General features: G+C 45.4%; 2 protein-coding genes and 1 non-coding gene across 17 annotated transcripts in view; 1 reads left to right on the top strand and 2 right to left on the bottom strand.

Moving 5' to 3' along the window:
- The window catches only part of SUB1 (SUB1 regulator of transcription), a 731,929-nt gene that overhangs the window by 291,898 nt on the left and 412,411 nt on the right, over positions 1–27,620 (bottom strand). The gene's annotated exons all lie outside the window — the stretch shown is intronic.
- MTMR12 (myotubularin related protein 12) overlaps positions 2,734–27,620 on the top strand; it is an 89,813-nt gene continuing 64,926 nt past the window's right edge. For all 3 annotated transcript variants that reach the window (XM_050793823.1, XM_050793822.1, XM_050793824.1), the window contains exon 1: positions 2,734–2,983. In XM_050793823.1, the coding sequence (XP_050649780.1) occupies positions 2,903–2,983 (81 nt within the window). In that variant the 5' untranslated portion in view covers positions 2,734–2,902. The remainder of the gene's footprint in view (positions 2,984–27,620) is intronic.
- LOC126957671 (U6 spliceosomal RNA) lies at positions 5,946–6,052 on the bottom strand. Its single transcript, XR_007726859.1, has one exon. It is a non-coding gene; the product is annotated as a U6 spliceosomal RNA (small nuclear RNA).

Genomic DNA, 27,620 nt, shown 5'->3' with positions numbered 1-27,620 from the left:
AAATATAGTGATATTAGTCTTGACAATGAAATGTATTCTTTAACACTCCCATGAGGAATATCTTTTTTCATGAAGCCTTACTTTGTAACCATAATAGGTTTGTTGCCCAATGCACTGGACAAGTCAATACACCAAGACACCAGGTTACAGCAGTGAAAGAGGTTTAATTGTAGGGTTGCTGGATGAGGAGACAGGAGGAAACCTCAAATTCATCTCTCTAAGGAGTCAAGGAGTTTGGGGCTATGTTTTTTTGTTTGTTTGTTTGTTTGTTTTGAGACAGGATATTGCTTTGTCACCTAGGCTGGAGTGCAGTGACATATCAGCTCACTGTAACCTCTAACTCCTGGGCTCAAGCAATCTTTCCACCTCAACCTCCTGAGTACCTTGGACTACAGGCTTGCACCACCATGCCCGACTAATTTTTTAATGTTTCGTAGAGACAGGGCCTCACTATGTTGTCTTGTGGTCTTGAACTCCTGAACGCAAGTGAGCCTCCTACTTTGGCCTTTGAAAGTGCTGAGATGACAGGTGTGAGCTACTGCACCCTGCCTGGGGCTAGGGTATTTAAGGGTTTTGAAGTGCACCAAAGTGTGGAGATCATTGATTGGTTGAAAAGTGCAGGGCGAAGTCATGAGACAGAGAGATGAAGAAATTGTATTCTCACTGCTTCGGTTCGTGTGTGTGTGTGTGTGTGTGTGTGTGTGTGTGTGTGTGTGTGTGTGTTGGGGTGGGGGCGGTCTTTAAAGTGGTTGATGTTGGCTGTTCTGCTGGAACTTAGGATCTGCCTAAGCAATTCTTAAACAAAACTCTTATGATTCCAGAGCCAGAAATCCTACCTATTGAAACAATAGGCATGCAAATGATCAGTACCTAGTGTTACCTGAAGTCGAGTTATTAATACGAAGAAGCAGGCCAAACCGCAGCCTGACTAACGCTTACTTACAATTCTATTTCTGTGCAGAATTCTCAACTTTGTAAGGATGGCTTCAACTTGGTCTTCCCAAATAGAATTGACCACACTTTCATTGTGCTCCTTTCTAATTTGTGTAATTATAATGTTAAGAATTTGGGATTTCGAATGAGACAAACCTGGGTTGAAATCCCAGGTCTCTCAGTGACTAGTTGTGAGACCTGGGCAAATTACTTGCATCTCTGTTTTGTCACCTGGAAACAGGGATAAGGAAACTCAGTGGCGGCTGCAGCACAGCTATACCAAATAGGCTTACAGGTGGCAATCTAGCTGGAAAGGGAGCTGCAGGACTTGTGTTGAAACTATGTTTGCAAAAGAAGGCACATTTGTTTTCACTAAGATTTTATATTTATTTGAAGTGTGTTTGGGAAGGGGGAGCATGTGGAGATTAAGAGGGTAAAAATCAAGGTCACCAATGAGAGTACTTAGCACAGTGCCTGACACCTAAAAAATTAACTGCAAATTTTTATCAGGTTTTTTCCACTAGATTGAATTTCTTAAGAGCTGGATTCTATCTTATTTATCTGCAACTAACAATGCTTGGCACCAAATGTAGAATTGAAATGAATTTTCTTTACAATCTTGACTAAAAAATGAGGGTTTTTTAAGATCAAGAAATCCACCCGCCTCGGCCTCCCAAAGTGCTGGGATTAGAAGCGTGAGTCACCATTTGTCTCATTTTTGTTTACATTTAAAATAATAAACCTTGAGGTCGGGCGCGGTGGCTCACGCCTGTAATTTCAGCCCTTCGGGAGGCCGAAGCGGGTGGATCATCTGAAGTCAGGAGTTTGAGACCAGCCTGGCCAACATGGTGAAACGCCCGTCTCTATTAAAAATACAAAAATTAGCGGCCAGGCGCGGTGGCTCACGCCTCTAGTATTAACACTTTGGGAGGCCGAGGCGGGCGGATCACGAGGTTAGGGGTTTGAGACCAGCCTGGCAAACATGGTGAAACCCCGTCTCTACTAAAAATACAAAAATTAGCCGGGTGTGAGTATAGGCGCCTATAATCCCAGCTACTCGGGAGGCTGAGGCAGGAGAATCGCTTGAACCCGGGAGGCGGAGGTTGCAGCGAGCCTATACTACGTCATTGCACTCCAACCTGGGCGACAGAACGACCAAAGAAAGAAAAAAATTAGCTGGATGTAGTGGCGGGAGCCTGTAATCCCAGCTACCCGGGAGGCTGAGGCAAGAGAATCACTTGAACCTGGGAGGCGGAGGTTGCAATGAGCCGAGATCGCGCCATTGCACTCCAGCCTAGGCGACAAGAGCAAAACTCCGTCTCAAAAGTAAATAATAATAAAATAAAATAAAAAACCTTGAACGTCATCGATGTAAGTTGGGAACTCCTATAGCAAGATTCCACACATCCCATTTTTTGACGTTTTATTCCAAAGACACAAGCAAAAGGAAGAAAACCACTGCCCTGAACCACTGCTAACGACAACTTGGTGACTGCACGATCATTGGACGACGGTTATATCCTCGCCATCCAATCGTCGGAAAGTCCGGAGAGAAACCTCTCTGGATTGGTTAGAGGAAACATCTCTCCAAACTCACTCAAGAAGGGGTTGGGCGCGGGGGTTCGGCCGGCAACGCCTCTGGCCAGTCAGCGAAAGCATGAGGGCGGGCTTTGCCGCAGGAAGGTGGTGAATCTCGGCGGGTCAGACCCTCCTGCGGGAGGGTGGGCGTGGCCTCCAGTAGCGGTCTCCTTGCTCTGTGGGCCAGAGCGCGGGGTGGGCGGGGCCCACGGGCCTGGGCGGGGCGAGCGGTGTCAGCGGCGGAGCCGGATGCGGGCGGCACCGCGGCGGTCGCGGCCCTGGGGATGGGCGGAGCCCCAGCCGCTAGTGCTGGTGGCCGCCGCTGCTGCCCCAGCTGGAGCCCGAGCCGCCACCTCTGCGTCCGCGCGGCGCTGCTTCCCAGGGCGGCGGTATGCTGGGGAAAGGAGTAGTCGGCGGTGGCGGCGGCACCAAGGCCCCCAAGCCCTCCTTCGTGTCGTACGTACGCCCTGAGGTGAGGGGGCGCCGCGCAGGCGGGGCGTGGGGCAGGGGCGGCCCGGGAGAGGGGCGCCGGGAGCCCCTTCCCTGCCGCGGGGAGTGCCGCGGAGCGCTTCCTGCCCTTGTGCCGGGCGATGGGGCAGCCAGGCGAGCTGAGGCCGCAGGGGCGCGCTGGGGCCTCCACCCGGGCCAGAGTGGGGACCCTGGCGCAGGCAGGCAGGTGCCCGAGCGCAGGGCCCGGCCGCTGGAGGCTGGTGGAGGGGCCCGAGCCGAGAAGAGATTGCGGCCCAGAACGCCCCTGGGGATTCTGGCCCAGGACCTGGGGTTGTGGGCACTGCTGGGAGGGGTAGGGCCGGGGGTCGGAGCCCCTAACGGGGCCTGCTCGGAGCCCGCGTGGGTCCGTCCTGCCTCTGGACTTTCTCAGTGAGCCCGGGAGCCCGCCGGCCTCCGCTGCCGGCCTCTGAGTGCCTCGGGTGCCGCTGGCGGGATGCCTTGCACCTACGTCCGCCTCCCGTCAGCTCTGCGGGGAGAAACGGGGGTCCCTTAGGAATTCTCCGCTGTCGCTTCTTTCTCCTCATCCCCTCACCATCATCCTTTCTACCCACTTCTTACTGTTCTGAATCTTCAGGTCAAGAAGTTTGTTCATTCATTCAGATAATACTACTTGAGCTCCTACTATGTGTCAGGCACTAAGTGCTTGTGATAGACATCAGTGAACAAGACAGAGATCTCTGCTCTCCTGGAACTTATTTGAGGGGGAGAGGAGAAACAGGGTGAATTATAGATATTTAAGTAAATTATACTGTGTAGTAGGAGGCGATAAATATCGTGGTAAAGGAAAGAAATCTTTTTCCTCCGCGCAAAGGTGGCATTTGAGCCGAGACTTGAAGATGTGAGGGGTCTGAGAGAAGAGTCATCCAGGTAGAGAGAACAGCCCCCGGGAAGGTTGTGAGGTGGGAGTGTGTCTGAAGGGTTGGTGGAGCGTCAAGGAAGCCAGCATGGCAGAGGCCCATGGACAAGGGGGACAGTCCTAGGAGAGGAGGTTAGAGAGATCAGAACTTGTAGGCCTTGCTCAGGGCATCTTGAGTAATAGTTCTTAATCCAAATGCCTAATGAGATGCCTTCTCATTTTGGATCTGTGAAGGTTTTTTTCTGCTCTTCTCTCCAGCAGAAGTGCAGAATCACCGCCAAATTTGTTGCAGATGTCCTCCCACCTCTGTAATGCAGAAGCACGTGGGCTGTGGATGAGAGAGCTGATCAGGGACTGCTTCTGTAAGACCACCTGGGGCCTGAGGCATTTGCATATGTATCTTTAAATTCAAGATATGTGTGTTTTCTCCAGGGGAGAGTGCTCTTAAAATTGCTCTTATTTTTAGTCCTAGTTGTAAAATACAAACCATTTCCTGTGTTAGCACTTGACGTGGAGTCAGGGTCATCTTACAGTTTCAGCAGGCTTCCCTTGTAGTATCACATGTAAATAATATGGTCAGTTTCTCTCTGCGTCTTTTTAAAACATTTAAAATTAAAAAAAATTTTTGTGGGTATAGTAGGTGTGTATATTTAATGGAATACATGAAATATTTGGGCTGGGCGTGGTGGCTGACACCTGTAATCCTAGCACTTTGGGTGGCTGAGGTGTGTGGATCACCTGAGGTCAGAAGTTCGAGACCAGCCTGGCCAACATGGTGAAACCCCGAAATTAGCCAGACGTGGTGGTGCACACCTGTAATCCCAGTTACTTGGGAGGCTGAGGCAGGCGAATCGCTTGAACGCAGGAGGCGGAGGCTGCAGTGAGCTGAGATCACACCACTGCACTACAGCTTGGGTGACAGAGTAAGACTCCATCTCAAAAAAAAAAAAAAGAAAAGAAATCTTTGGATACAGGCATATAATGCATGAATGGAGTATCCATCACTGCAAGCATTTATCCTTCCTTTGTGTTACACACTATCCAATTATACTCTTTAAGTTATTATAAAATATAAAATAAATTATTGTTGACTGTAGTCACCCTGTTGTGCTGTCACTTACTAGATCTTATTCTGTTTTTTTTGTACCCATTAAACATCCCCACTTTCCCCTTCCTAGCATTTGGTAACCATTGTTCTGCTATCTCCATGAGTTCAATTGTTTTAATTTTTAGCTCCCACAAATAAGTGAGGACATGCAAAGTTTGTCTTTCTCTGCCTGAGGTAGTTCATTTAACATAATGACCTTCATTTCTATTCATTGTTGCAAATGACAAGATCTTATTCTTTTTTATGGCTGAATAGTACTCCCTTGTGTATATGTACCACATTTTCTTCATCTATTCATTTGTTGATGATGGACACTTTGGTTACTTCCAAATCTTGGCTATGGTGAATAGTGTTGTAATAAACATGGGAGTGTAGATTTCTCTTCCATATACTGATTTCCTTTCTTTGTTTCTTCCTTCCTTTTTTAGAGATGGGATCTTGCTTTGTTGCTTAGGTTGAAGTACAGTGGCATGGTCACAGCTCACTGTAGCCTCCACCTCCTATACTCAAGCGATTTTCCCAGGTAGCTGGGACTACAGGTGCATGCCAGAGCACCTGGCTAATTTTAAAATTTTTAGTAGAGGTGATGTCTTGCTGTCTTGCCCAGGCTGCTCTCAAACTCCTGGGCTCAAGCAATCCTTCTGCCTCAGCCTCCCAAAGTGCTGGGATTGTAGGCGTAAGCCACCACGCCTGGCCCTGATTTCCTTTCTTTTGGGTGTTATACCTAGCAGTGGGCTTGCCGGATCATATGCTAGCTGTATTTTTAGTTTTTGAGGAACCCCCGTACTGTTCTCCACAGTGGTTGTATTGATTTACGTTCCTACCAACAGTGTATGAGGGTTCCCTTCTCTCCACATCCTTACCAGCGTTCGTTATTGCTTATCTTTTGGATATAAGCCATTTTAACTGGGATAAAATGATATCTCATAATTTTTTTTTTTTAGCATTTAAAGATTTGTTAAAAATATGAAGCGCTTCATGAATTTGCATGTCATCATTGCACAGGGGCCATGCTAATCTTCTCTGTGTCCTTCCAATTTTAGTATATGTGATGCCGAAGTGAGCACTCACTGTAATTTTGATTTGCGTTTCTCTGGTGATCAATGATGTTAAGCACATTTTCATATACCTTTTTTGGCCATTTGTATATCTTCTTTTGAGAAATGTGTATTCAGATCTTTTGTCCATTTTTAAGTGGATTATTAGATTTTTTCCTATTGAGTTGTTTGAGCTTCTTACATATTCTTGTTATTAATCCCCTGTCAGATAGACAGTTTGTAAATATTTTCTGCCATTCAGTGGGTTATCTCTTCATTTTGTTGATAGTTTCCTTTGCTGTGCAGAAGCTTTTTAACTTGATGTGATCCCATTTGTTCATTTTTGCTTTGGTTGCCTATGGTTGTCGGGTATTCTTTGTGTCTTTTTTTGATAGAGCCCTGGTTGAAATGCAACTGATCCTTAAACTTTTCAGTGAAATTAAATTACAAGTGGAAAGTCTTCTGAAATGTGGCCAGAGTTCAAGAATGTTCAAATTCTTCATCCACCAAGTGCACATGTTGTAATTAAACATGTTTCCCTCTTTGCCCACAGTGCATCCATTTCCTTTGAGGGATAATTAGGGAAGGGGAGTGGTTCAGCTCCAAAATAAGCCTGAAGTGGTCACATTTTTCAGATCCTTATAGTTGGCAGTTTTGTTTTCTTGCATTAAAATAATGCTGTGCAGACCCTATGTCTCTTTGTTGTAGTCTGACTCTAAACATGTTTTGTAACGGAGGATAAGGCTGTGCCCTAAATTGTGGATGGTTTTTTAAAAGATAAGGGTTAAGGGTAAGGCCGGGCGTGGTGGCTCACGCCTGTAATCCCAGCACTTTGGGAGGCCCAGGTGGGTGGATCACGAGGCCAGGAGATCGAGACTATCCTGGCCAACATGGTGAAACCCCATCTCTACTAAAAATACAAAAATTAGCTGGGCGTGGTGGTGCGTTCCTGTAGTTAGTCCCAGCTACTCAGGAGGCTGAGGCAGGAGAATCGCTTGAACCCGGGAGGCAGAGGTTGCAGTGAGCCAAGATTGCACCAGTGCATTTCAGCCTGGAGACAGAGTGAGACTCCATCTCAAAAAAAAAAAAAAAAAAAAAAGATAAGGGTAGGAAGGGGTGAGAAGGCAATGTATTTTTAAGTATATAGATTTTGCCAGGTAATCATATTATGGGAAATGCAGGTGAGCAGCATCAAGGCATGGCTTATGTGCTTCTGAGAGCCCTGGGTCTGGTAACTTTCTCTTGGCTTACCCAGTGGGAGGAGTTCCTCACGACACTTTTCTGAACTGTCCTCTCCTATTTCTACCCTGCTTTCCCTCATGTTGCCTTTCTCTGAACTGCCTTGGTGTATGTCATGCTGTTGCTTATTTCTTTTTTCTTTTTTTGAGATGGAGCCTCATTCTGTCACCCAGGCTGGAGTGTAGTGGCATGCTCTTGGCTCACTGCAACCTCCGCTTCCCAGGTTCAGGCAATTCTCCTGCCTCAGCCTCCCAAGTAGCTGGGACTACAGGCGCGCACTACCACGCGTGGCTAATTTTTGTATTTTTAGTAGAGATAGGGTTTCACCATATTGGCCAGGCTGATCTCGAACTCCTGACCTTGTGATACACACGCCTCGGCCTCCCAGAGTGCTGGGATTACAGGCGTGAGCCACCCCGCCCGGCCAACTGTTGCTTATTTCTTTGTCTGGGTTTTGGTAGCTGGGAAATCTCAGTTTCTTAGACACCTGTTTGCTGGTGGATGACTGAGCTGCCAGAACAACCTTTACACCTTGTGATGTAATGATACCTGTACCTGGTGATAAGCTTGTTCTTGGCTGATCAGATAGGTTCAGCAGTGGTGACCTTCAGTATGCCAGAGAATCTGTCAAGAGTCAGCACTTTGTGTTAGAAACAAAAGTGCTTAACTGGATAAAGTATTTTAACATTATGCTTTTAAACATGGTGAGCTTATTTCTTTTTCCTTGTGATCAGAAAGGACTGGCATCGGACAGCATAAAATGAGGACTGGTAGTTAACTCTGACTTTTAAAATTGGATTGCTGCCAGAGTAAAATGGATTCTTCTATCCTTGATTATTCTAAATCAGTGAATGTGACAGTTAAAACCTTAAACCATAATTTAGGACCTTTGATTATGTTTTGTTTGTTTGTTTTTTTTTTTTTTGAGACGGAGTCTTGCTGTGTCTCCCAGGCTGGAGTGCAGTGGCGTGATCTCGGCTCACTGCAAGCTCCGCCTCCCGGGTTCACGCCATTCTCCCGCCTCAGCCTCCCGAGTAGCTGAGACTACAGGCGCCCGCCACCACGCCCGGCTAGTTTTTTGTATTTTTAGTAGAAACGGGGTTTCACCGTGTTAGCCAGGATAGTCTCGATCTCCTGACCTCGTGATCCACCCGCCTCGGCCTCCCAAAGTGCTGGGATTACAGGCTTGAGCCACCGCGCCCGGCCTGATTATGTTTTGAAAACTCTGCTCAGAGGGTTACAAATTGGTAAAGCTAGTTAAGTGGGCAGCTGATGGCTCTGAAAGTTGAGATGAACAAGAGGGAGGGATCTGGGGCCATCTTGATGGTACCTGTTGACTGATACCTAAAAACATCACAGTACCCCCACTCCAGCCCAGCTCCAGACACAGGGTGCAAAGGATGTTGTTGCCTCTGGGGGACCTGCTGGGTGCTGAGCTCTGCTCTAGGGAGGGATATGGTTATCGTTTGGGCACCAAATCCATCTTTCTTGTTAAATAAAACACCTGTTTGAATTATTTCAGAAGCCATAAGCATTCTTTGTAGAAAAATAAGGTACAGATAAGCAAAAACATTTTTTAAAGAAAGATTATAAACATAAACAACTAGGAGTGTATTCTGTACACTTTAAGCAGATATATGTGTAGGTATATATATATTTTTAAATCAAATTGGGATTAATATTGCTGATCATATTTTGTCATCTGCCTTTTTCACCAAAAATGTGTATTGTAAACATCTTTCCATGTCAGTTGCTATCCCACAATGACATTTAAAATTAGATCTTTGAAACTGGCCAGGCAAAATTTAGCTTTCAGAGGGTGGTTGTACTTGTACCCATTTTGTGGGTTTTCCAAATAGGGCTAAAATGTACTTTCTAAGAGTTTAGGTCAGTGTTTGACCTGAATGAACTAATAATAGTTAATGGGCACTTATTTGTGGATTTTTAGCTTTGGAAGAGAATTTAAAGATAATATACTCTGCCCCCATTATACTCACCCTCCATTATACAGATGTGGAAACTGAGGCCCTATAAAGTTTAATATCTTACCCACAGATACAGTGTTATTGCAGAACAGTGATAAAAACTCTCTCCTAATAGCCAGCAGTGCCAGTACTAAACAAGGGTCGCAGGAGCTCAGGAATGGTTTTATATAGATGTGGGAAGAAAAGTCAAGAGAGATGAAGATTGAGAAAAGTAAAAAAATATATATATGGTGTTAATAGCTTTTTTAAAAATTTTTTCACTTATCCCTCAGGAAAAAATGCATTCTGTTGCCTAGTTCTTATTTAAGGCCATTTCTTTTGGTCAGGAGAAGTGAATATATGATCCTGTAGTCTTCCCAGAGATATGACTGTGGGTATATACAAAATAAAAATGAATAATTAATAGTATTTATTAGGTACTTCTGGGTTCCAGGAACTATGCATATCTCATTTTCCCCTTTCAGCAAGTTTCATGAAGGGAATATTACTGTTACCCGTCTTTTTTGTTTTTAGATATGGAAATTGAGACTCAGAGAAGTTAAGTACTTTGTTTAAGGTCATGGAGTATGTGCCAGGATTTAAACTAGAGCAGTCTGACCTCAGGGCCGATTCTGTTATCCTTACATTTATGAACGTAAGGAATAGTACTAGTGAAACATGCTTATATCATGATTAGCCTTTGCACACTAGAGTCGTTCCTTAGTAGTGTTCTCTAGTAGCAATTTCTTTTTTGGCTTTTGCTAGACTGTCAACCAGGTAACTGCCGAGCAGATACAGGGATCTCTTGGTTGTTTTCGTCTCTAGAGCTGGTGTTTTCGAAAGATATAATTAATTTAGTTCAGCACATATTTACTCAGCACTTGCGGTATCCCAGATTTTTTTTTTTATTATTATTATTTTTTGAGACGGAGTTTTGCTCTTGTTGCCCAGGCTGGAGTGCAATGGCGCAATCTCAGCTCACCACAACCTCTGCCTCCCGGTTTCCAGCGATTCTCCTGCCTCAGCCTCCTGAGTAGCTGGGATTAGAGGCATGTGCCACCACGCCCTGCTGATTTTGTATTTTTAGTAGAGACAGGGTTTCTCCATCTTGGTCAGGCTGGTCTCGAACTCCCGACCTCAGATGATCCACCTGCCTTGGCCTCCCAAAGTGCTGGGATTACAGGCATGAGCCACTGCACCCGGCCGTGGTATCCCAGATATTGTTCTAGGTATTGAGTGGGGATACATCAATTTACAGAACAGATGAAATTATTGGGATGATTTTTGTTGGACCACTAACTTTGATGTCTGGCAGATAGATGATAATAAGAAGAGATTAACTTGTCTTAAACAGATCTCCTGCCTTAGTCCTAGCAGGAAAAATAACTTCAAAAACAAAGTCTAGATCCTTTGCCTTCTTTTTTTAGGAATTCATTACCTGGCCGGGAGTGGTGACTCATGCGTAATCCCATCACTTTGGGAGGCTGAGGCGGGTGGATCACAAGGTCAGCAGTTTGAGACCAGCCTGGCCAATACAGTGAAACCCTGTCTCTACTAAAAATACAGAAATTAGCCAGGCGTGGTGGCGGACACCTGTAATCCCAGCTACTCAGGAGGCTGAGGCAGGAGAATTGCTTGAACCTAGGAGGCAGAGGTTGCAGTGAGCTGAGATCATGCCATTGCATTCCAGCCTGGGCTACAGAGCAAGACTCCGTCTCAGGAAAAAAAAAAAAAAAGAATTCATAACCTTTTCTCCGTTCTCAACTAATTTTTTAAAATCTTCCAGAACTCACCCAGCTAATTTCTTAATTGCAGAATTTTCTCCTTGAGCTTGGATGTCATTGGTAGGCCATCAGAAGACATTAAAAGTCCCTCCTGAAATGGTCACTTTCTTAGCTGTGGCTTTAGCCTGATGATCTGTTCAAAGCTTCCGCTTTTTCTCTCCTGCCTGTGCTTCCTGCAGCATCTCCCTGAGTCTTATCCAACACCACACAACTTCTGCAGATGGAGCCTCAGAAAGCATCATCAGGCTCTGTCAAGCAGCGCTTCCTGCAGCCTGATCAAACAGCTTCCACATGGACAGCCACTGTCTAAGAGCAGATACTTCTGCACCCTACTTCCAGCTCGAACGTTAAAATCAGGGCTACCATCAGAATTTCAGGCTGTGGGGACTCCATATTTAGAAGTTTAAAGTTCTGGATCTTTCTCTAAACATCCTCAACAGGATGTTGGATGTTCTTCCATATTAAACCACCCTATGTGATGGTATGCTTTAGAGAAAATTCCAGTCTCATAGGGGCTAAAAAACTTTCTATTGCTACAAAAAAATGTATACCTTATTATGATAAAGACAATATAGTAAAGTACAGAGTTTGGAAGTTAGAAAAATGAAAGTGCCAATGATGGTACCTTAACCAAAGCAATGATTCCATTTTTAAGTATGTCTGTGTTCGTGAGTGTGCACCTCATATGGCTGCATTTCTTTTCTTTCTTTTTTTTTTTTTTTTTTGGAGATGGAGTCTCACTCTGTTGCCCAGGCTGGAGTGTAATGGCGTGATCTTGGCTCATTGCAATACCTACTTCCTGGGTTCAGGCGATTCTCCTGCCTTAGCCTCCTGAGTAACTGGGACTACAGGCATGCACCACCACATCTGGCTAATTTTTGCATTTTTAGTAGAGTTGGGGTTTTACCGTCTTAGTCAGGATGGTCTGATCTCCTGACCTCGTGATCCGCCCACCTCAACTCCCAAAGTGCTGGAATTACAGGCATGAGCTACTGCGCCCGGCCTATGGTTGCATTTGTAATTGTGTAAAAATTTATAGCCTACATGTGGTTGTCATGTGTGAAGATGTTGTGCTTGATCCATATTGGTAGATTATATAGGTTAAGTTGTTTTTCCAGTAAATACGCACTCTCAGTTTCTCATCAAGTTGTGCTTGTGACTTCTGATGTGTTTTTTTTTTTTTCTTCTTTGGGATGACAAAGAGGGCAGTGGGTTTGTAGCCATTGATAAGAGAACATGCAGGTTCTGAAAAGGGCTCAAGCTGAGATGTTGGCTTTGTTAGGATGATGCCCATAGTTGCCACCTGTGGGGGCCTACATGAGGTTTATAAAAAAGCAGCAGTAGACATCCCTGGTAGATGGAGTTTTGATCAACTACAAATTCAGCAACATTGATAAGCCAAAGTTGTCTCAGCCTAGCACCCTGAGTTTATTCTCACTGAATCAAGTTTATGATGGATGAGTGCTATGTAAAAATGTCTTATAAACTTTCAAAATGAATCATTTGAAGTAAACCTCTTGAGATTGAACTGAAATAATTCTTTTAACCTCTAATCCCCTGTTGGCTTTAGGAGGAAGAATAGGGGAGGTGGATATAGAGAGAGATTCTGGGAGGGAGTACAGTGCTAGGAGAGATGGAAAGGCACCAGGGCCTCACCCTTCCTTTATTCTCCTTTGCTTAGCTCCTGTATCGCAACTCTAAGGAAAGCAAGAGCTTGTCAGTAGCTCTTCATACTAGCTGTAATGCCAGTTCCTTTAAGCTTCCTTATGTTTCTACCTCGAAAATGGGAATAATGATATGTCCATGTTATATAATAGACATGTATGAACATTTATTAATATCAGATGCCATTATGCATGTAAAGCCCTTAGCACAGGATACTTAGCATGTAGTTAACCTTTAAGAGATGTGGGTCGTTATTGTTGTTACTCAGAAGTTTCGTCAGAGCCACGTGGATGGTTTCAGAAAGTTCTTAATCATTAATCTTAAGAGTGTATAAATCTCTCCCAGCTAAGGTATTAGTAAAAGGGGAGTATTTTGTTGTGATTGTTGCCATGTTGTTATGCCAGGAATGACAGGAAAGTTCACTGTGTGGTAACTCTTAGAAAATTTTTCACTATCAAAGTTTCTTTTCCTTGTTCCTTTATACATTTGCAAAAGATTTGGTTATATTTAAAATTCCAACCTAATGAGAAGCTTTAGTTGTTGACTTTTTTCATTATTAACATTTGGCCTTTCACATTTTGCTAGTTTCGTTGTGTGGAGTTATTTTTCTTCCCTCTTCCCTAATTTTTTTTTTTTTTAGACGGAGTCTTGCTGTGTCGCCTGGTCTGGAGTGCAATGGCGCGATCTTGGCTCACTGCGACCTCCACCTCCCGGGTTCAAGCGATTCTCCTGCCTTAGCCTCCCGAGTAGCTGGGATTACAGGCTCGTGCCACCATGCCCAGCTACTTTTTGTATTTTTAGTAGAGATAGGGTTTCACCATGTTGGTCAGGCTGGTCTCGAACTTCTGACCTTGTGATTCACCCGCCTTGGCCTCCCAAAGTGCAGGGATTACAGGCGCGAGCCACTGTACCCAGCCCCTGTTTCCTAATTTCTAATGGTCTCTCTTCAGAGGTTCAATTTTGTCCATTTATCACATCTCTTTAGTGGTTCATTTAAGATATGAGTAAATCCGGCCTGGCGCAGTGGCTCACACGTGTAATCCCAGCACTTTGGGAGGCCGAGGTGGGTGGATCTCGAGGTCAGGAGATCAAGACCATCCTGGCTAACACAGTGAAACTCCGTCTCTACTAAAGAATACAGAAAATTAGCCGGGCGTGGTGGCAAGCGCCTATAGTCCCAGCTACTCAGGAGGCTGAGGCAGGAGAATGGCGTGAACCCCGGAGGCGGAGGTTACAGTGAGCCAAGATTGTGCCACTGCACTCCAGCCTGGGCAACAGAGCAAGACTCCGTCTCAAAAAAAAAAGAAAAAAAAAGATATGAGTAAATCAAATCAAGTAAAATCATAACTAGCATAAATAAAATCAAATTGTCTCTGAAACTAATACTCTTATGTATTTCAAAGGCGTTGTAAAACCATGCTGTTTTGATTTCACACTTAAATACTTTTCCTAAAATAATAGCCATTGCTTTTCCCTCTCATACCCTGTCCTTCATTTCCTGTAGACCTGGCTGGTGCACAGGCTTTCAGAGGTGGCATGTGAAACCTCAGTTGTTTTGGGAAGGGAGGGATTTCAGCTGTAAGATAGGGCTTATGTATGAGTGGGGGCAAGGGAAGCCCTGGCCACAATGATGAAATATGTTGAAGATGACCTTCGTCTTGTGACAGATTGCCAGCTTCTGTTTCAGACGATGTTTTTTGTTTTTGTTTTTGTTTGCTTTCGCTGAGAGTTTTGTTTTTGTTTTTTGTTTATTTTTTTGAGATGGAGTCTGCTCTGTCATCCAGGCTGGAGTGCTGTGGCACAGTCTCCACCTCCCAGTTGCAAGCGATTTTTGTGTTGTCTCAGCCTCCTGAGTAGCTAGGGTTACAGGCGTGCACCACCATGCCCGGCTAATTTTTGTATTTTTAGTGGAGACAGGGTTTCGCCATGTTGGCCAGACTGGTCTCAAACTCCTGATCCACCTACCTTGGCCTCCCAAAGTGCTGGGATTACAGGCATGAGCCACCGTGCCTGGCCTTTGCTAAGAGTATTGAAGTACTTGAAAATACTTGAAGTGAATGAGCCCTGTTTTTCAAATAAAAAAATCTATGTTCCTCCAAACATAAAATTGAATCTCTTGAGATTAACTTCCCAATGTGTCCCTGTACTTGGGAGCAGTAATGATTCTCTTTCACTCTTGGTCTCCCCATGAATATTTGCCTCCTGTCTATGCAAACCACTGGGAATAGCACTTTCCCTAGGGGGTCAGTCAGTCTGTAGTATTGGGTATCTTGTTAGTTAAAGAGAGGAATCTGGGACCCAGATCCCAGGGATGAGTTGTTTGGCATCAGCAGGTATGCTGTTTTATCTCTGAGGGATTCCTGGGCTGGCCTCAGTGTTTATACTTTGTGCCTTCTCCTTTGATGCCCCAGTGTATTCTCTTGGCCCCTCTTTTTCTCACTCTTTACCTACCTACTTACCTGTCATCTGTCTGCAGCCCCCAGCTTGCCTAGTTTAGCTTCAAGTTCACTTGCCCTACAAATCTCTCTTTCTTTTTTTTGAGATGGAGTCTTGCTCTGTTACCCAGGCTACAGTGCAGTGGCGAGATCTCAGCTCACTGCATCCTCCACCTCCCAGGCTCAGGTGATTCTCCTGCCTCAGCCTCCTGAGTAGCTGGGACTACAGGCGCCCACCACCACACTTGGCTAATTTTTGTGTTTTTAGTAGAGACGGGGTTTCACCATGTTAGCCAAGCTAATCTTGAACTTCTGACCTCAGGTGATCTGCCTGTCTCGGCCTCTCAAAGTGCTGGGATTACAGGTGTGAGCCACTGTGCCTGGCCCCTACAAATCTCTTTATGCAGCTTTACGTTCTGGAGAAGAGAAGTGGCTGCTTTTTCCCTTTTTGTTTTAATGGTCACTTTCTGCTACCTGCTGAATAAAGATGATCCATGCTAAAAGGGTGACAGGAAGAACCTGGTGTACCTATAAGTAGTACCCGAGGAGTGCAGTAAGTATGGCAGATGCAATCTGGGTGGCAGACAGAGAAGGGATATGGGAGCTCTGGGGTGCATGAGAGAGGCCCTCAGTGTGGTGTGGTGTGGCTCTCCTGTCTGGTCTTGTTACAGAGGAGCAGCTGAGGAATAAACCAACCGCAATAGGAGTTTGAGGATGGGAACAAGGTGCATTGTGGAAGAGACTTTGATTTTGGAAAGTTCTGATCCAGACTCAGCCACTTGTTGGTGACCTTAGACATGTAACTTTGCCTATCTGAGGCTTCCTTTTCTTATCTGTAACATGTATAGGTGTCTTCCCTGCAGGCTTATTTTGAGGATGAGAAAAAATAAACCATATAAACCCAGCTAAGGACCTGACACGTGGCAGATACTCAACAATGGCTAGATGCTTTTATTACTAATAACTTGAACTGGAAGATTTGTTATTTAAGCAACATTTTTATGTAGCTACCATTTGCTAAGCACTATTAAAATTAGGAATGCAGAGAAATAGTCTGTGCACTCAGGAGCTTCACGTTCTGTTGGGGAGATGGCTGGGGTTCTCTGCACAGAAGTTGGAGCTGCCTACTTACGAGGGAGGCATGCCCAGGTGCTCTGGGGGCACAGAGCAAGACCCACTGCAGAACCTGAGGCAGCATCCGCTCTTATGCAAAAGCTGTGTAGGTCTTGGAAAGGTCGACATTAAAGTGAGATTTGGTGTGGGGAGGAGGGGAATAATGTAGCAGGCAGGCAAGAGGGGTGTGAAAGGCTCATAGCTGTGTTGGGACTGGGTGGCATCTTTCCCCATCCCTTGTGTAAGGTGTGTGCACACGTGTGTGACGGTGAGAGAGAAGTCTTGAGGAATAGAATCCAGGGGGCGCTGCTAGGACCTGCAGGAGTATCTCCAAGACTCTATGAGGATTCCTTCTTTCTGTGACATGCTGCTGTACCATAGATCAGTCTGGCCCTTAGTGAGCCTGTGGGCACCTCTCATCTGTCTCTGGTTCCTCTTGCCTTCTTCCTGCTCCAAGCCTTTTAACTTCTCCCAGCTCTTCCCCTAACTTAATGTTTATAGAGCAGTTTTGGAGGCGGTGGTAGTAGGGGAGGCACAGATGGCAATGCCATGTGTCTTTGCAGCTGCTGTCAGTCACATCCGTTAGCTTAAATCATAAAGCAGTGACAGCCCCATAACTGCCACCTGACACCTTTTTTCTGGCACTTGCACATATCCCAACACAACAGTCTTTACTTTCAGTATAATGTGGTAGTTAAGAGCATGGCGGCGGGCACGCCTGTAATCCCAGCACTCTGGGAAGCCAAGGTGGGCGGATCACAAGGTCAGGAGATCGAGACCATCCTGGCTAATACAGTGAAACCCTGTCTATACTAAAAAATACAAGAAATTAGCGGGGCATAGTGGTGGGTGCCTGTAGTCCCAGCTACGCGGGAGGCTGAGGCAGGAGAACGGTGTGAACCCGGGAGGTGGAGCTTGCAGTAAGCAGAGATGGTGCCACTGCACTCCAGCACTCCAGCCTGGGTGACAGAGCAAAACTCTGTCTCAAAAAAAAAAAAAAAAAAAAAAAAAGCATGGCTTTGGTGTCACACAGAGCTTTGCTACTTGCTAATGGTGAATTTGGGCCGGGTGTTTAACTTCTCTGAGCCCCAGTTTTCTGATCTGTGAAATGGGAATAAAATAAAAGTATCTAGCCCATAAGGTTGCTGTTAGTCTTAAGTGATGCAATCTATGGAAAGCTGTTTACACAGTACCTGGCATGTAGTGAATATTTATTAAATGTTATTTAGTTGCTATTATTCCTCACCACCCCAGAAGCTGCAAGCTGCAGCTGTGTGTGTGTGTGTGTGTGTTTTCGCTTTCATGTGTGTGTTCTTTGGGCCACCAGTGCAGGTCCTGATTGTGGCAAGACTTGACCTCATTTCCTTCCAGCATTGTTCTTCCCCAGCACTCTTAAGTGTGTGTCTGGAGCCAGGCATGCTGTCCCTCTTATAGGACTGTGCCGTACCCACCATGGGTACATTTACAGTCTACCTAGAGGATCTCCCTTCCTGCACAGTTTTCTTTTTCAGTGAATTGTTTCATGGATTTCCTTTCTGTCCTCTAACAGTATCTTCATCTGTCTCAAGGGCTTCTAGGAGGACTTGGGGTTTGGGCAGTATGTTAAGTCCAGAGCTTAATGCCTGCGGTTCAGCTTGGCTTCCCTCTCCTTTCAAGTGAGCCTTCCCAGCTTCTGCCAACAGCACCCTTCTTTCCCTAGTCACTCATATGCCAAACCAGTCACAGCCCCCACTGTGCCCTTTGTGGGGCCCTCTGTGGTGATCTCTGTATTTCCATGGCCACCTTCTGTCTAGCATTTCCTGGTGCCTGCAACCACCTACCACAAGAGCTTGACTGGCCGTTCCACTTCCCACTGCTCCCCATCTGCACCACCCCCAGAGGCCCACACACCACAGCCAGCCTTCTGCTGAATGCGGCCTTCGTGGTGTCATCTTCCCATTTAAGAGCCCTCCACACTCCTTGCCCCTTCCACTGATCCAAATCCTAACCAGCTTTCAAGGTGCAGCCAAGATCCTGCCTGCTTCTGGTTCTGTTGAAGGAGCATTAGCTTGGATTTGGGAGGCCCCTGGCTCTAGCCATTTCTTTTCTGTGTGACCTTTTGCTTCCTGAGGCAGGTCCTTATCCCATCAAGCTTGCCGACCCCCTCTGGGAATGGTTCACAGATAATAAGAGAACCAAACCAGTTAGCTGTTTGGTGAGATCAGGTCTGTGGGGTCTGAGGCTTATATTGGTGTTTGGGTCTTAACATTTATTTTCTAATGTTAGTTTTAATTAATTAATTTATTTATTTATTAGGGAGAGTTTAATGAGGTGTTGGGATTGTTTAAAGGCCTAGCGAATGCCTGGTGAGAGTGATCCTTGCTAAGAATCATAAATGAGTAATGCTTTCACTGTGCTTCAATAAATGATGAGCTGTCAAAACAGAGTGAAGAATTTAGTTTGCATCTTAATGAGCAGATACTCTCTTCCTTAAAACAAAAATAAAAACAAAAAACCCTGAGGTCAGGAAAAAATCTGTGTCTAAATGTGAAGAAAATGATTTAGAATGGCCAAATGAATAAGTATTTCTTAGCTGTTGGTAATGAATTGTCCAAGGTCATTGCTTGTTCCCCTGCCCTGGAGACTTGTTACAACTGAAAGGACATTTGTAGGTATTACTTTGTAATAGGAAAAAAGTTAAGATTTGTGGTTGCCTAGGGTTAGGGGTACAATGTAAACAGAGGGATTAAGTGGGGAATAACAGGTCAGCTTTGGTATGAGGTGCTTTGCCTTAGAATATTCCTTTCGGGATGATGAAAATGAGCTAAAATTGATTGTGGTGATGATTGTACAACTCTGAATATACTGAATACCATTTCAATACTTTATATTGTTAAACATTATATTAAATACTTTGTTGAATTATATGGTTGGTAAATTGTATCTTTTTTTTTTTTTTTTTTTTTTTTTAAAGAGACAATGTTGGGCCGGGCGCGGTGGCTCATGCCTGTAATCCCAGCACTTTGGGAGGCCGAGACGGGCGGATCACGAGGTCAGGAGATCGAGACCATCCTGGCTAACACGGTGAAACCCTGTCTCTACTAAAAAATACAAAAAACTAGCCGGGCGTGGTGGCGGGCGCCTATAGTCCCAGCTACTCGGGAGGCTGAGGCAGGAGAATGGCGTGAACCCGGGAGGCGGAGCTTGCAGTGAGCTGAGATCCGGCCACTGCACTCCAGCCTGGGCGACAGAGCGAGACTCCGTCTCAAAAAAAAAAAAAAAAAAAAAAAGAGACAATGTTTCCCTCTGTCACCCAGGCTGGAGTGCAGTAACATGATCATAGGTCACTGGAACCTTCAACACCTGGGCTCAAGGGATCCTCCCACCTCAGCCTCCTGAGTAGCTGAGTCTACAGGCATATGTCATTGTCCCTAAGTTTTTTTTTTTTGGTAGGGACAGGGTTTCACTATGTTGCCCAGGCTAGTCTCAAACTCATGGCCTCAAGCAATCCCCACTCCTCCACCACCTCACCCTCCCAAAGTACTGGGATTACAGGCAAAGTGTAAATCGCCATGCCCAGCCAATTATACCTTTTTTTCCCTTTCTTTTTTTGGAGACAAGATCTTGCTCCGTTGCCCAGACTGTAATGCAGTGGTGTGATCTCAGCTCACTCCAGCCGCAGCCTTCCTACCTTAGCCCTCCAAGTAGCTGGAACTACAGGTACACACGCCACGCCCAGGTAGTTTTGTTCATTTTTTGTAGAAACAAGGTCTCACTATGTTACCCAGGCTGATCTCGACCTCCTGGGCTCAAGAGATCCTCCCGCCCTCGGCCTCCCAAAATGTTGGGATTACAGACGTTAGCCACTGTGTCTGACCTCAATTGTATCTTAATAACTTTTTTTTTTTTGAGACAGTCTTACCTTGTCGCCCAGGCTGGAGTGCAATGGCGTGATCTCAGCTAACTGCAATCTCTGCCTCCTGGGTTCAAGCAATTCTCCTGCCTCAGCCTCCCCAGTAGCTGGGATTACAAGCGTGTGCCACCATGCCCAGCTAAATTTTTTTGTATTTTTAGTAGAGACGGGGTTTCACCATATTGGCCAGGCTGGTCTTGAACTCCAGACCTCAGGTGATCTTCCTGCCTTGGCCTCCCAAAATGCTGGGATTACAGGAATGAGCCACCATGCCCGTCCTTAATAAAGCTTTTACAAAGACAGAGTTTAAAGTTCAAAAGTACTAAACCTGGTGTCAGAACTGATACTGAGTTCTGGCGTTACCATCTATTTAGTTCTGTGAACCTGGGTTTATTATTTAAACCCTTAGCACTTCATTGGCTGTATCTGTAAAGTGGGGATGAAAATACCATACAGATTGTTGTCAAGATGAGTGACATAGGACATTGAAAGTGGACATAGTAAGCTCCAATGACATATTTTTATGTATTTAATTTAGGCATATATCATTGTGGATAATAGATGCTTAGTCTGAAATGCTTTGTGGAGTTTCCAAGTAGCCCTCTGAAATGAATACAGGTTGAGTATTTCTAATCTGAAAATCCAAAATCCCTTCCTTTTGAGTGTCATGTTTGGATTAAGAATATTCAACCTGTATGTTTTAGGGCTGAGAACTGATTTGCATAATGCGTAAACAGCAGAATACTGAAAGTCCAGGTACCTATTTGGGTTTGTGTATGTGGTTTGTTACCTTGAGACCAGACGTTGCAAGATAGCCTCTTACTGCATGTCTGCCTCCCTGGCTTCAGATGCTGTTCTCTTGGTTTGTTGTCAGAGTAATTGTTGCTTGTAACTGCCAAAAGTACATAGCTAGTGGAATAGAGCTGTGGTCAGCAGCAAAGCTGCCTCCTGTCATGCTTTCAGAAGCATGGGGAATGAGCCTGCTAGGCAGGCCTGCTTGGAGGGAGCCAAGCCCTCTGGCCAGGAGTGGGGTACCAGCAGCCCTGGGAATCAGCCTCAGGAAACAAATCCTGTTTTGGTTTTTAGCTTCCTACGGCTGGATAGTGGATGGATCCATTCAGTCTTTAGTCTGTATTCTCAGTGAGAAGACTCCAAATTAAAAGTCTGACCTTGACTATGCCCCTACTCTTATTAGTGAGACCAGAATGTATTTCCGGAAGCCAGCTAAGGGAAGAATGTGACAATAGTTCAGTGATACTTGGCACTAATACACTTAGGTAGGAATTTTTAATAGAGCAATTTCTTTAACTTCACAAGAGCTGTGCATAGGATTGAGGAATATTATCAGGATCAAGAATTATTGTCTCTATATGTTTTTATGTGTCCGTTCTTTCAGGGGACTTACTGACAATTTACTGTCAGGAATTATATGCTAGGAGTTGAGGCTAAAAATCCATAAAGGTACAGCCTCAGCCCTCAGTTTGTATCATTGGTTGGCAAGACAGACAAGGTAAGAGACTCTTGCAGTTCAGCGTGAAAAGTGCTATGCTTGGCCGGATGTGGTGGCTCACGCCTGTACTCCCAGCACTTTGGGAGGCCGAGGAGGGCAGATTACTGGAGGTAAGGAGTTTGAGACCAATCTAGCCAACATGGCGAAACCCCGTCTCTACTTAAAAAAAAAAAAGAAAAAAAAATTAACCAGATGTGATGGTGGGCACCTGTAATCCCAGCTACTAAGGAGGCTCAGGAATGAGAATCTCTTGAACCTGGGAGGCAGAAGTTGCAGTGAGCCGAGATCGTGCCACCGAACTCCTGCATGGGTGACAGAGGGAGACTCTGTCTTTTAAAAAAAAAAAAAAAAGGATAAGTGCTGTTCTGGAGGCATATACAGAGTGTGGTTTGGGTATCCAGCAAAGGGGCACCTCAGTGTTCTGATGGAGAGAGTTTGGACCACAGAAAGCCTCACAGGACCTGAACTGTGTGGACAGTGGATTGGACAGTGAGTTGGATGGACAGGAGTGGAGACAGTGGGTTGGGTGGTCCCAGTGCATGCAGTAGGTGCCAGTTGGAGGCAGTGTGACTGGCAGTCGGGAGCATGCGAGCTAGGAAATGATGGTGGCTCAAAGTCAGAGTGACCACAGGGATGAATAGACATGGGTGATTTGGAGCTATTAAGAAAGCAGAGCACAGGGTGTGAGAGGTAGGGAGTAGGTAAGAGTGACTCCCAGGTTTCTGGTGTGGCCAGCTGGGTGGCTGGTCCTGAACCAGAGCTCAGAGGAGCAGATTTGGCAAGGGGTGGTTATGAGCTGATTTTAAATGTCAATTTGAAGGATCTGAGGGACATATTCTGGTGCAGGTGGCCAGGAGGCTGTTGAGGTGTCCACGCCTGGAGCTCTGAAGGCAGATCTCGAGTGAAATACCACTTGGGGGTCATCAGCCTATACTGTTGAAACACCTTTGAGTGGGAGAGCTCATCCAGGGAACACAGGGTTTGTGAGGAAGTAAGAGGACCCTGCCCGGAAAGGAGACTTGACCAAGAGGAGTCCAAGAAAGTGAATGTTGGCCTGTATTAGGATTCCCTAGAGGGACAGAACTAATAGGAGATATATGTATATGTCTCCTATATATATCTGGAGTTTGTTAAGTATTAACTTACATGATCACAAGGTCCCACAATAGGCTATCTGCAAGTTTGAGGAGCAAGGAGAGCCAGTCAGAGTCTCAAAACTGAAGAACTTGGAATCAGATGTTTCAGGGCATGAGGCATCCAGCATGGGAGAAAGATGTAGGCTGGGAGGATAGGCCAGTCTCGCCTTTTCACCTTTTTTGTGCCTGCTTTATATTCACTGGTAGCTAATTAGATCATGGTCACCAGATTAAAAGTGGGTCTGCCTTTCCCAGCCCACTGACTCAAATGTTAATTTCCTTTGGCAATACCTTCACAACCACACCCAGGATCAATATTTTGTATCTTAAATTCAATCAAGTTGACACTCAGTATTAACCATCACAAGTCCACCCCTTGTCAACTTGAACCCATACACATCTCCTGAGATCATACATAATCTTCAAATAAAGACAATAATAAGGTCATAATTACGCCTAACGTAATACAACTATCCTTCATACAACTGGAAACTCACCAATCTCCAACCCAAATACCATTACAGAAAGTTAACAATACTTAAATGCTAATATGAAGTCAATAAATCTTATGTCACATGATAAAGGAAAAGGAAATAAATGTATATATGCACAAACATGTTTTTAACAAAAGGAGGAGGAAATACTCATGACAATTACCATTCTCATTTCTGCAGTTGGTCACATAGTCGTAGCTGGTATTGATGACTACCTTCTTCTACTACTTATTCTGTATTCCTTTTGCCTTCAGCAAACACCTCAGCAGGTTGTGGTTTTTTCCATAGTGGAGTTAACCAAACCTTTATTCCTGAGTGGTCTGGACCGTTTGTAGTCCTGCCTGGATTGGGCTGTTGTAGTTTCCCATTGACCTTAATCATAGGGCATGGTAATACTAAGAGACACCCTAATGGATCTCCTGTATTCCATGCATACTCTTCCTTACCTCCATTATGGAGAGTAGACTGATTTCATTTTGATAGTCCAGGTCAGTCAGCTGGGCCAACACTGTAACTCCCTTCTTAGCCTATTGACTTAAAGGTAGGGGGAGCCCAAAGTGTCCAGGTAGCAATTTCAACTTCCAGTTTAATGGAATTGTTGTGTCTCCTGGTGGCGGCGTTCCTCCCTCTGGAACTAAGACCTCTAGACCAGCAGAACATAATGTCGTGGGAACAGGAAGCAAAAATTTTGCTAGTGGATCACTAGGGGTGATGGTGAGTGGTGCCACTTCCACTTCTAACCTTTAATTCCTGGACCCGTGAATCCTGGCTATGGGATAAAGAATACCATATATTGAAAGCTGATTCTGAGCATACATGGCCTTCTAGAGAACTTTGCCCCAGCCCTGCAAATTATTGTCACCTAGTTGGCATTGTAATTGTGACTTCGAAAGACCATTACACCATTCTGTCAATCCAGCTGCTTCAGGATGATGGGGAACATGGTAAGACCAGTGAATTCCATGAGTATGAACCCACTGCTGCACTTCTTTAGCTGCAAAGTGAGTGCCTTGGTCAGAGGCAATGCTGTGTGAAATACCATGATGGTGGATAAGGCATACTGTGAGTCCACGGGTGGTAGTCTTGGCAGAAGCATTGTGTGCAGGATAGGCAAACCCATATCCAGCGTGTATATTCCAGTGAAGACAACAAGCCTTTGCCCTTTCAATGACAGAAGAGGTCCAGTATAATCAACCGGCCACCGGGTAGCTGGCTGATTGCCCTGAGGAATAGTGCCATATCGAGGGCTCAGTGTTGGTCTCTGCTGCTGGAAAATTGGGCCAGTGGCCATAGCCAGGTCAGCCTTGGTGAGTGGAAGTCCATGTTGCTGAGCCCAGGCGTAACCTCCATCCCTGCCACCCTGGCCACTTTGTTTATGGACCCATTGGGTGATGACAGGGGTGACTGGGGAAAGAGGCTGAGTGGTGTCCACAGAACGAGTCATCGTATCCACTTGATTATTAAAATGCTCCTCTCCTGAGGTCACCCATTGGTGAGTACTCACATGAAGATACAAATATCTTCACAGTTTTTGACCACTCAGAGAGGACCATCCACATACCTCTTCCCCAAATTTCTTTGTCACCAGTTTTCCGATCATGCTTCTTCCAAGTCCCTGAACATCCAGCCAGACCATTGGCTACAGCCTATGAATCAGTATATAATCGGACATCTGGCCATTTCTCTTTCCATGCAAAGTGCACAACCAGGTGCACTGCTCAAAGTTCTGTCCACTGGGAAGGTTTCCCTTCACTGTTGTCCTTCAGGGATGTCCTAGAAAGGGTCTGTAGTGCTGCAGCTGTCCACTTGCGGTGGTGCCTGCATATCGTGCAGAACCATCTGTGAACCAGGCCCTAGTCTTCTCTTCCTGTCAGCTGATCATAGGGAACTCCCCATGAGGTCATTGGTGCAGGCTGGGGAGAAGGCAGGGTGGCAGGAGTGGAGACCATGGGTATTTGAGCCACTTCCTCATGTAACTTGTGCCTTCAGGACCTGCTCAAGCCCAATCACATATATACCACTTCCATCTGATGATGGAATGCTGCTGTGCATGACCCACTTTATGGCTAGATGGGTCAGAAAGTACCCAATTCATGATGGGCAGTTCAGGTCGCATGGTGACTTGACCCATAGTCAAACATTCAGTTTCTACCAAAGCCCAGTAACGGGCCAAGAGCTGTCTTTCAAAAGGAGAGTTGTTATCTGCAGAAGGTGGCAAGGCCTTGCTCCAAAGTCCTGGAGGCCTCCACTGTGATTCACCTATGGGGGCCTGCCAAAGGTTCCAAACAGCATCCCTATCTGCCATTGACACCTCAAGCACTATTGGATCAGCTGGGTTTTATGGCCCAAGTGGCAGAGCAGCTTGCACAGCAGCCTGGACTTGTTGCAGAGCCATCTGCTTTTCTGGACCCCACTCAAAACTTCCAGCCTTTTGGGTCACTCAATAAATAGGCTGGGTGGAGTAACACACTCAAATGAGGAATATGTTTCCTCCAAAATCCAAATAGGCCCACTAGGCATTGTTCCTCTTTCTTGGTTGTAGGAGGGGCCAAATGTAGCAACTTATCCTTCATCTTAGAAGGACTATCTGACAGGCCCCACACCTAAAAATTTTACTGAGGTAGAAATTCCCTAAATTTTAGTTGGATTTATTTCCCGTCCTCTGGCATGAAAATGGCTCACCAATGAGTCCACTGTGTTTGCTGCTTCTTGGATAATGTCATCAATGTAATGGACCAGTGTGATACCTTGTGGAAGCAAAAAGCGATCAAGGTCTCTTTGAATAAGATTATGACACAAAGCTGGAGAGTTGATATGCCCCTGAGGTAGGACAGTGAAGGTATATTGTTGGTCTTGCCAGCTGAAGGCAAGTTGCTTCTGGTGGGCCTTACGGACAGGAGTGGAGAAAAAGACATTTGCCAAGTCAATGGCTGCTTACCAGGGACCAGGAGATGTGTTAATTTGCTCAAGCAATGAAACCACATATGGTACAGCAGCTGCAACTGGAATCACCTCTTGGTTAGGCTTATGAGAATCCACTGTCATTCTCCAAGATCCATCTGTCTTCTGCACAGCCCAAATAGGAGGGTTGAATGGGGATGTGGGAATCACCACCCCTGCATCTTTCAGGTCCTTGATGGTGGCGTTAATCTCTGCAGTCCCTCCAGGGATGCAATATTGTTTTCGATTTACTATTTTTCTAGGTAGAGGTAGCTCTAACGGCTTCTGTTAAGCCTTTCCCACCATAATAGCCCTCACCCTACCAGTCAGGGAGCCAGTGTGGGGGTTCTGCCAGCTGCTAAGTATGTCTATGCCAATTATACATTCTGGCACTGGGAAAATAACAGCATGATTCTGGGGACCCACTGGACCCACCGTAAGTCAGACCTGAGCTAAAACTCCATTAATTTCCTGACCTCCATAAGCCTCTACTTTAACTGGAAGACCACAGTGACACTTTGGGTACCCTGGAATCATCAGCTCAGAACCAGTGTCCGTTAGTCCCTGAAATGTCTGATCATTTCCCTGTCCCTAGTGCACACTTACCCTGGTAAAGAGGTCTCCTTGGGGAAGGATGAGAAAGTCACTGAGTCGGTAATGTAGTGGGGTCCTTCCTCAAGGGGACCCGGCCTCCCCTTCCTTCAAGGGGTTCTGGGTCTGTAAACTGGCTCAAGTCTGGAAATTTATTGAGGGGCCATGATTCTCTGTTTTTATAATTCAAACTAGTCTTTTGTCCATTTGACCTGGAAGTTTTCTGTATAGAGTCATTGAAGTCCTTGCCTTTCATGAGCGATGAATCAGAAGTGTCAAATGCATTTGTTTTGCATAACTTTCTAAACAGTTCATGCCAAGGACTATCAGTGTTCTCTACTTCCATTAGCAGTAGAGTCCTTAGCATTTTTGGGTCTAATCATATTAAGCAGCCAACTCCCGAAACCCCACTACGAATGAAAGAACGCCATCCTTGATATTCTGTCTTCTAGAACCACTCCTGGTACCAAAATCTGTATTAGGGTTCCTAGATGGACAGAACTAACAGGATATATGTATGCATGTGTATATATGTAAAGGGAAGTTTATTACATATTAAATTACATGATCACAAGGTCCCACAATAGGCTATCTGCAAGCTTGAGGATCAAGGAGAGCCAGTCGAAGTCTCAAAACTGAAGAACTTGGAGTCTGATGTTTGAGGCCAGGAAACATCCAGCACAGCAGAAAGATGTAGGCTGGGAAGCTAGGCCAGTCTCACCTTTTCATGTTTTTCTGCCTGCTGTATATTTACTGGTAGCTGATTAGATTGTGCCCACCAGATTAAGGCTGGGTCTGCCTTTCCCAGCCCACTGACTCAAATGTTCTGCAAGAT

This window comes from Macaca thibetana, chromosome 6 (assembly GCF_024542745.1).
Source record: "Macaca thibetana thibetana isolate TM-01 chromosome 6, ASM2454274v1, whole genome shotgun sequence".
Lineage (NCBI taxonomy): Eukaryota > Metazoa > Chordata > Mammalia > Primates > Cercopithecidae > Macaca > Macaca thibetana.
This window is presented reverse-complemented; position numbering and strand designations above follow the sequence as displayed.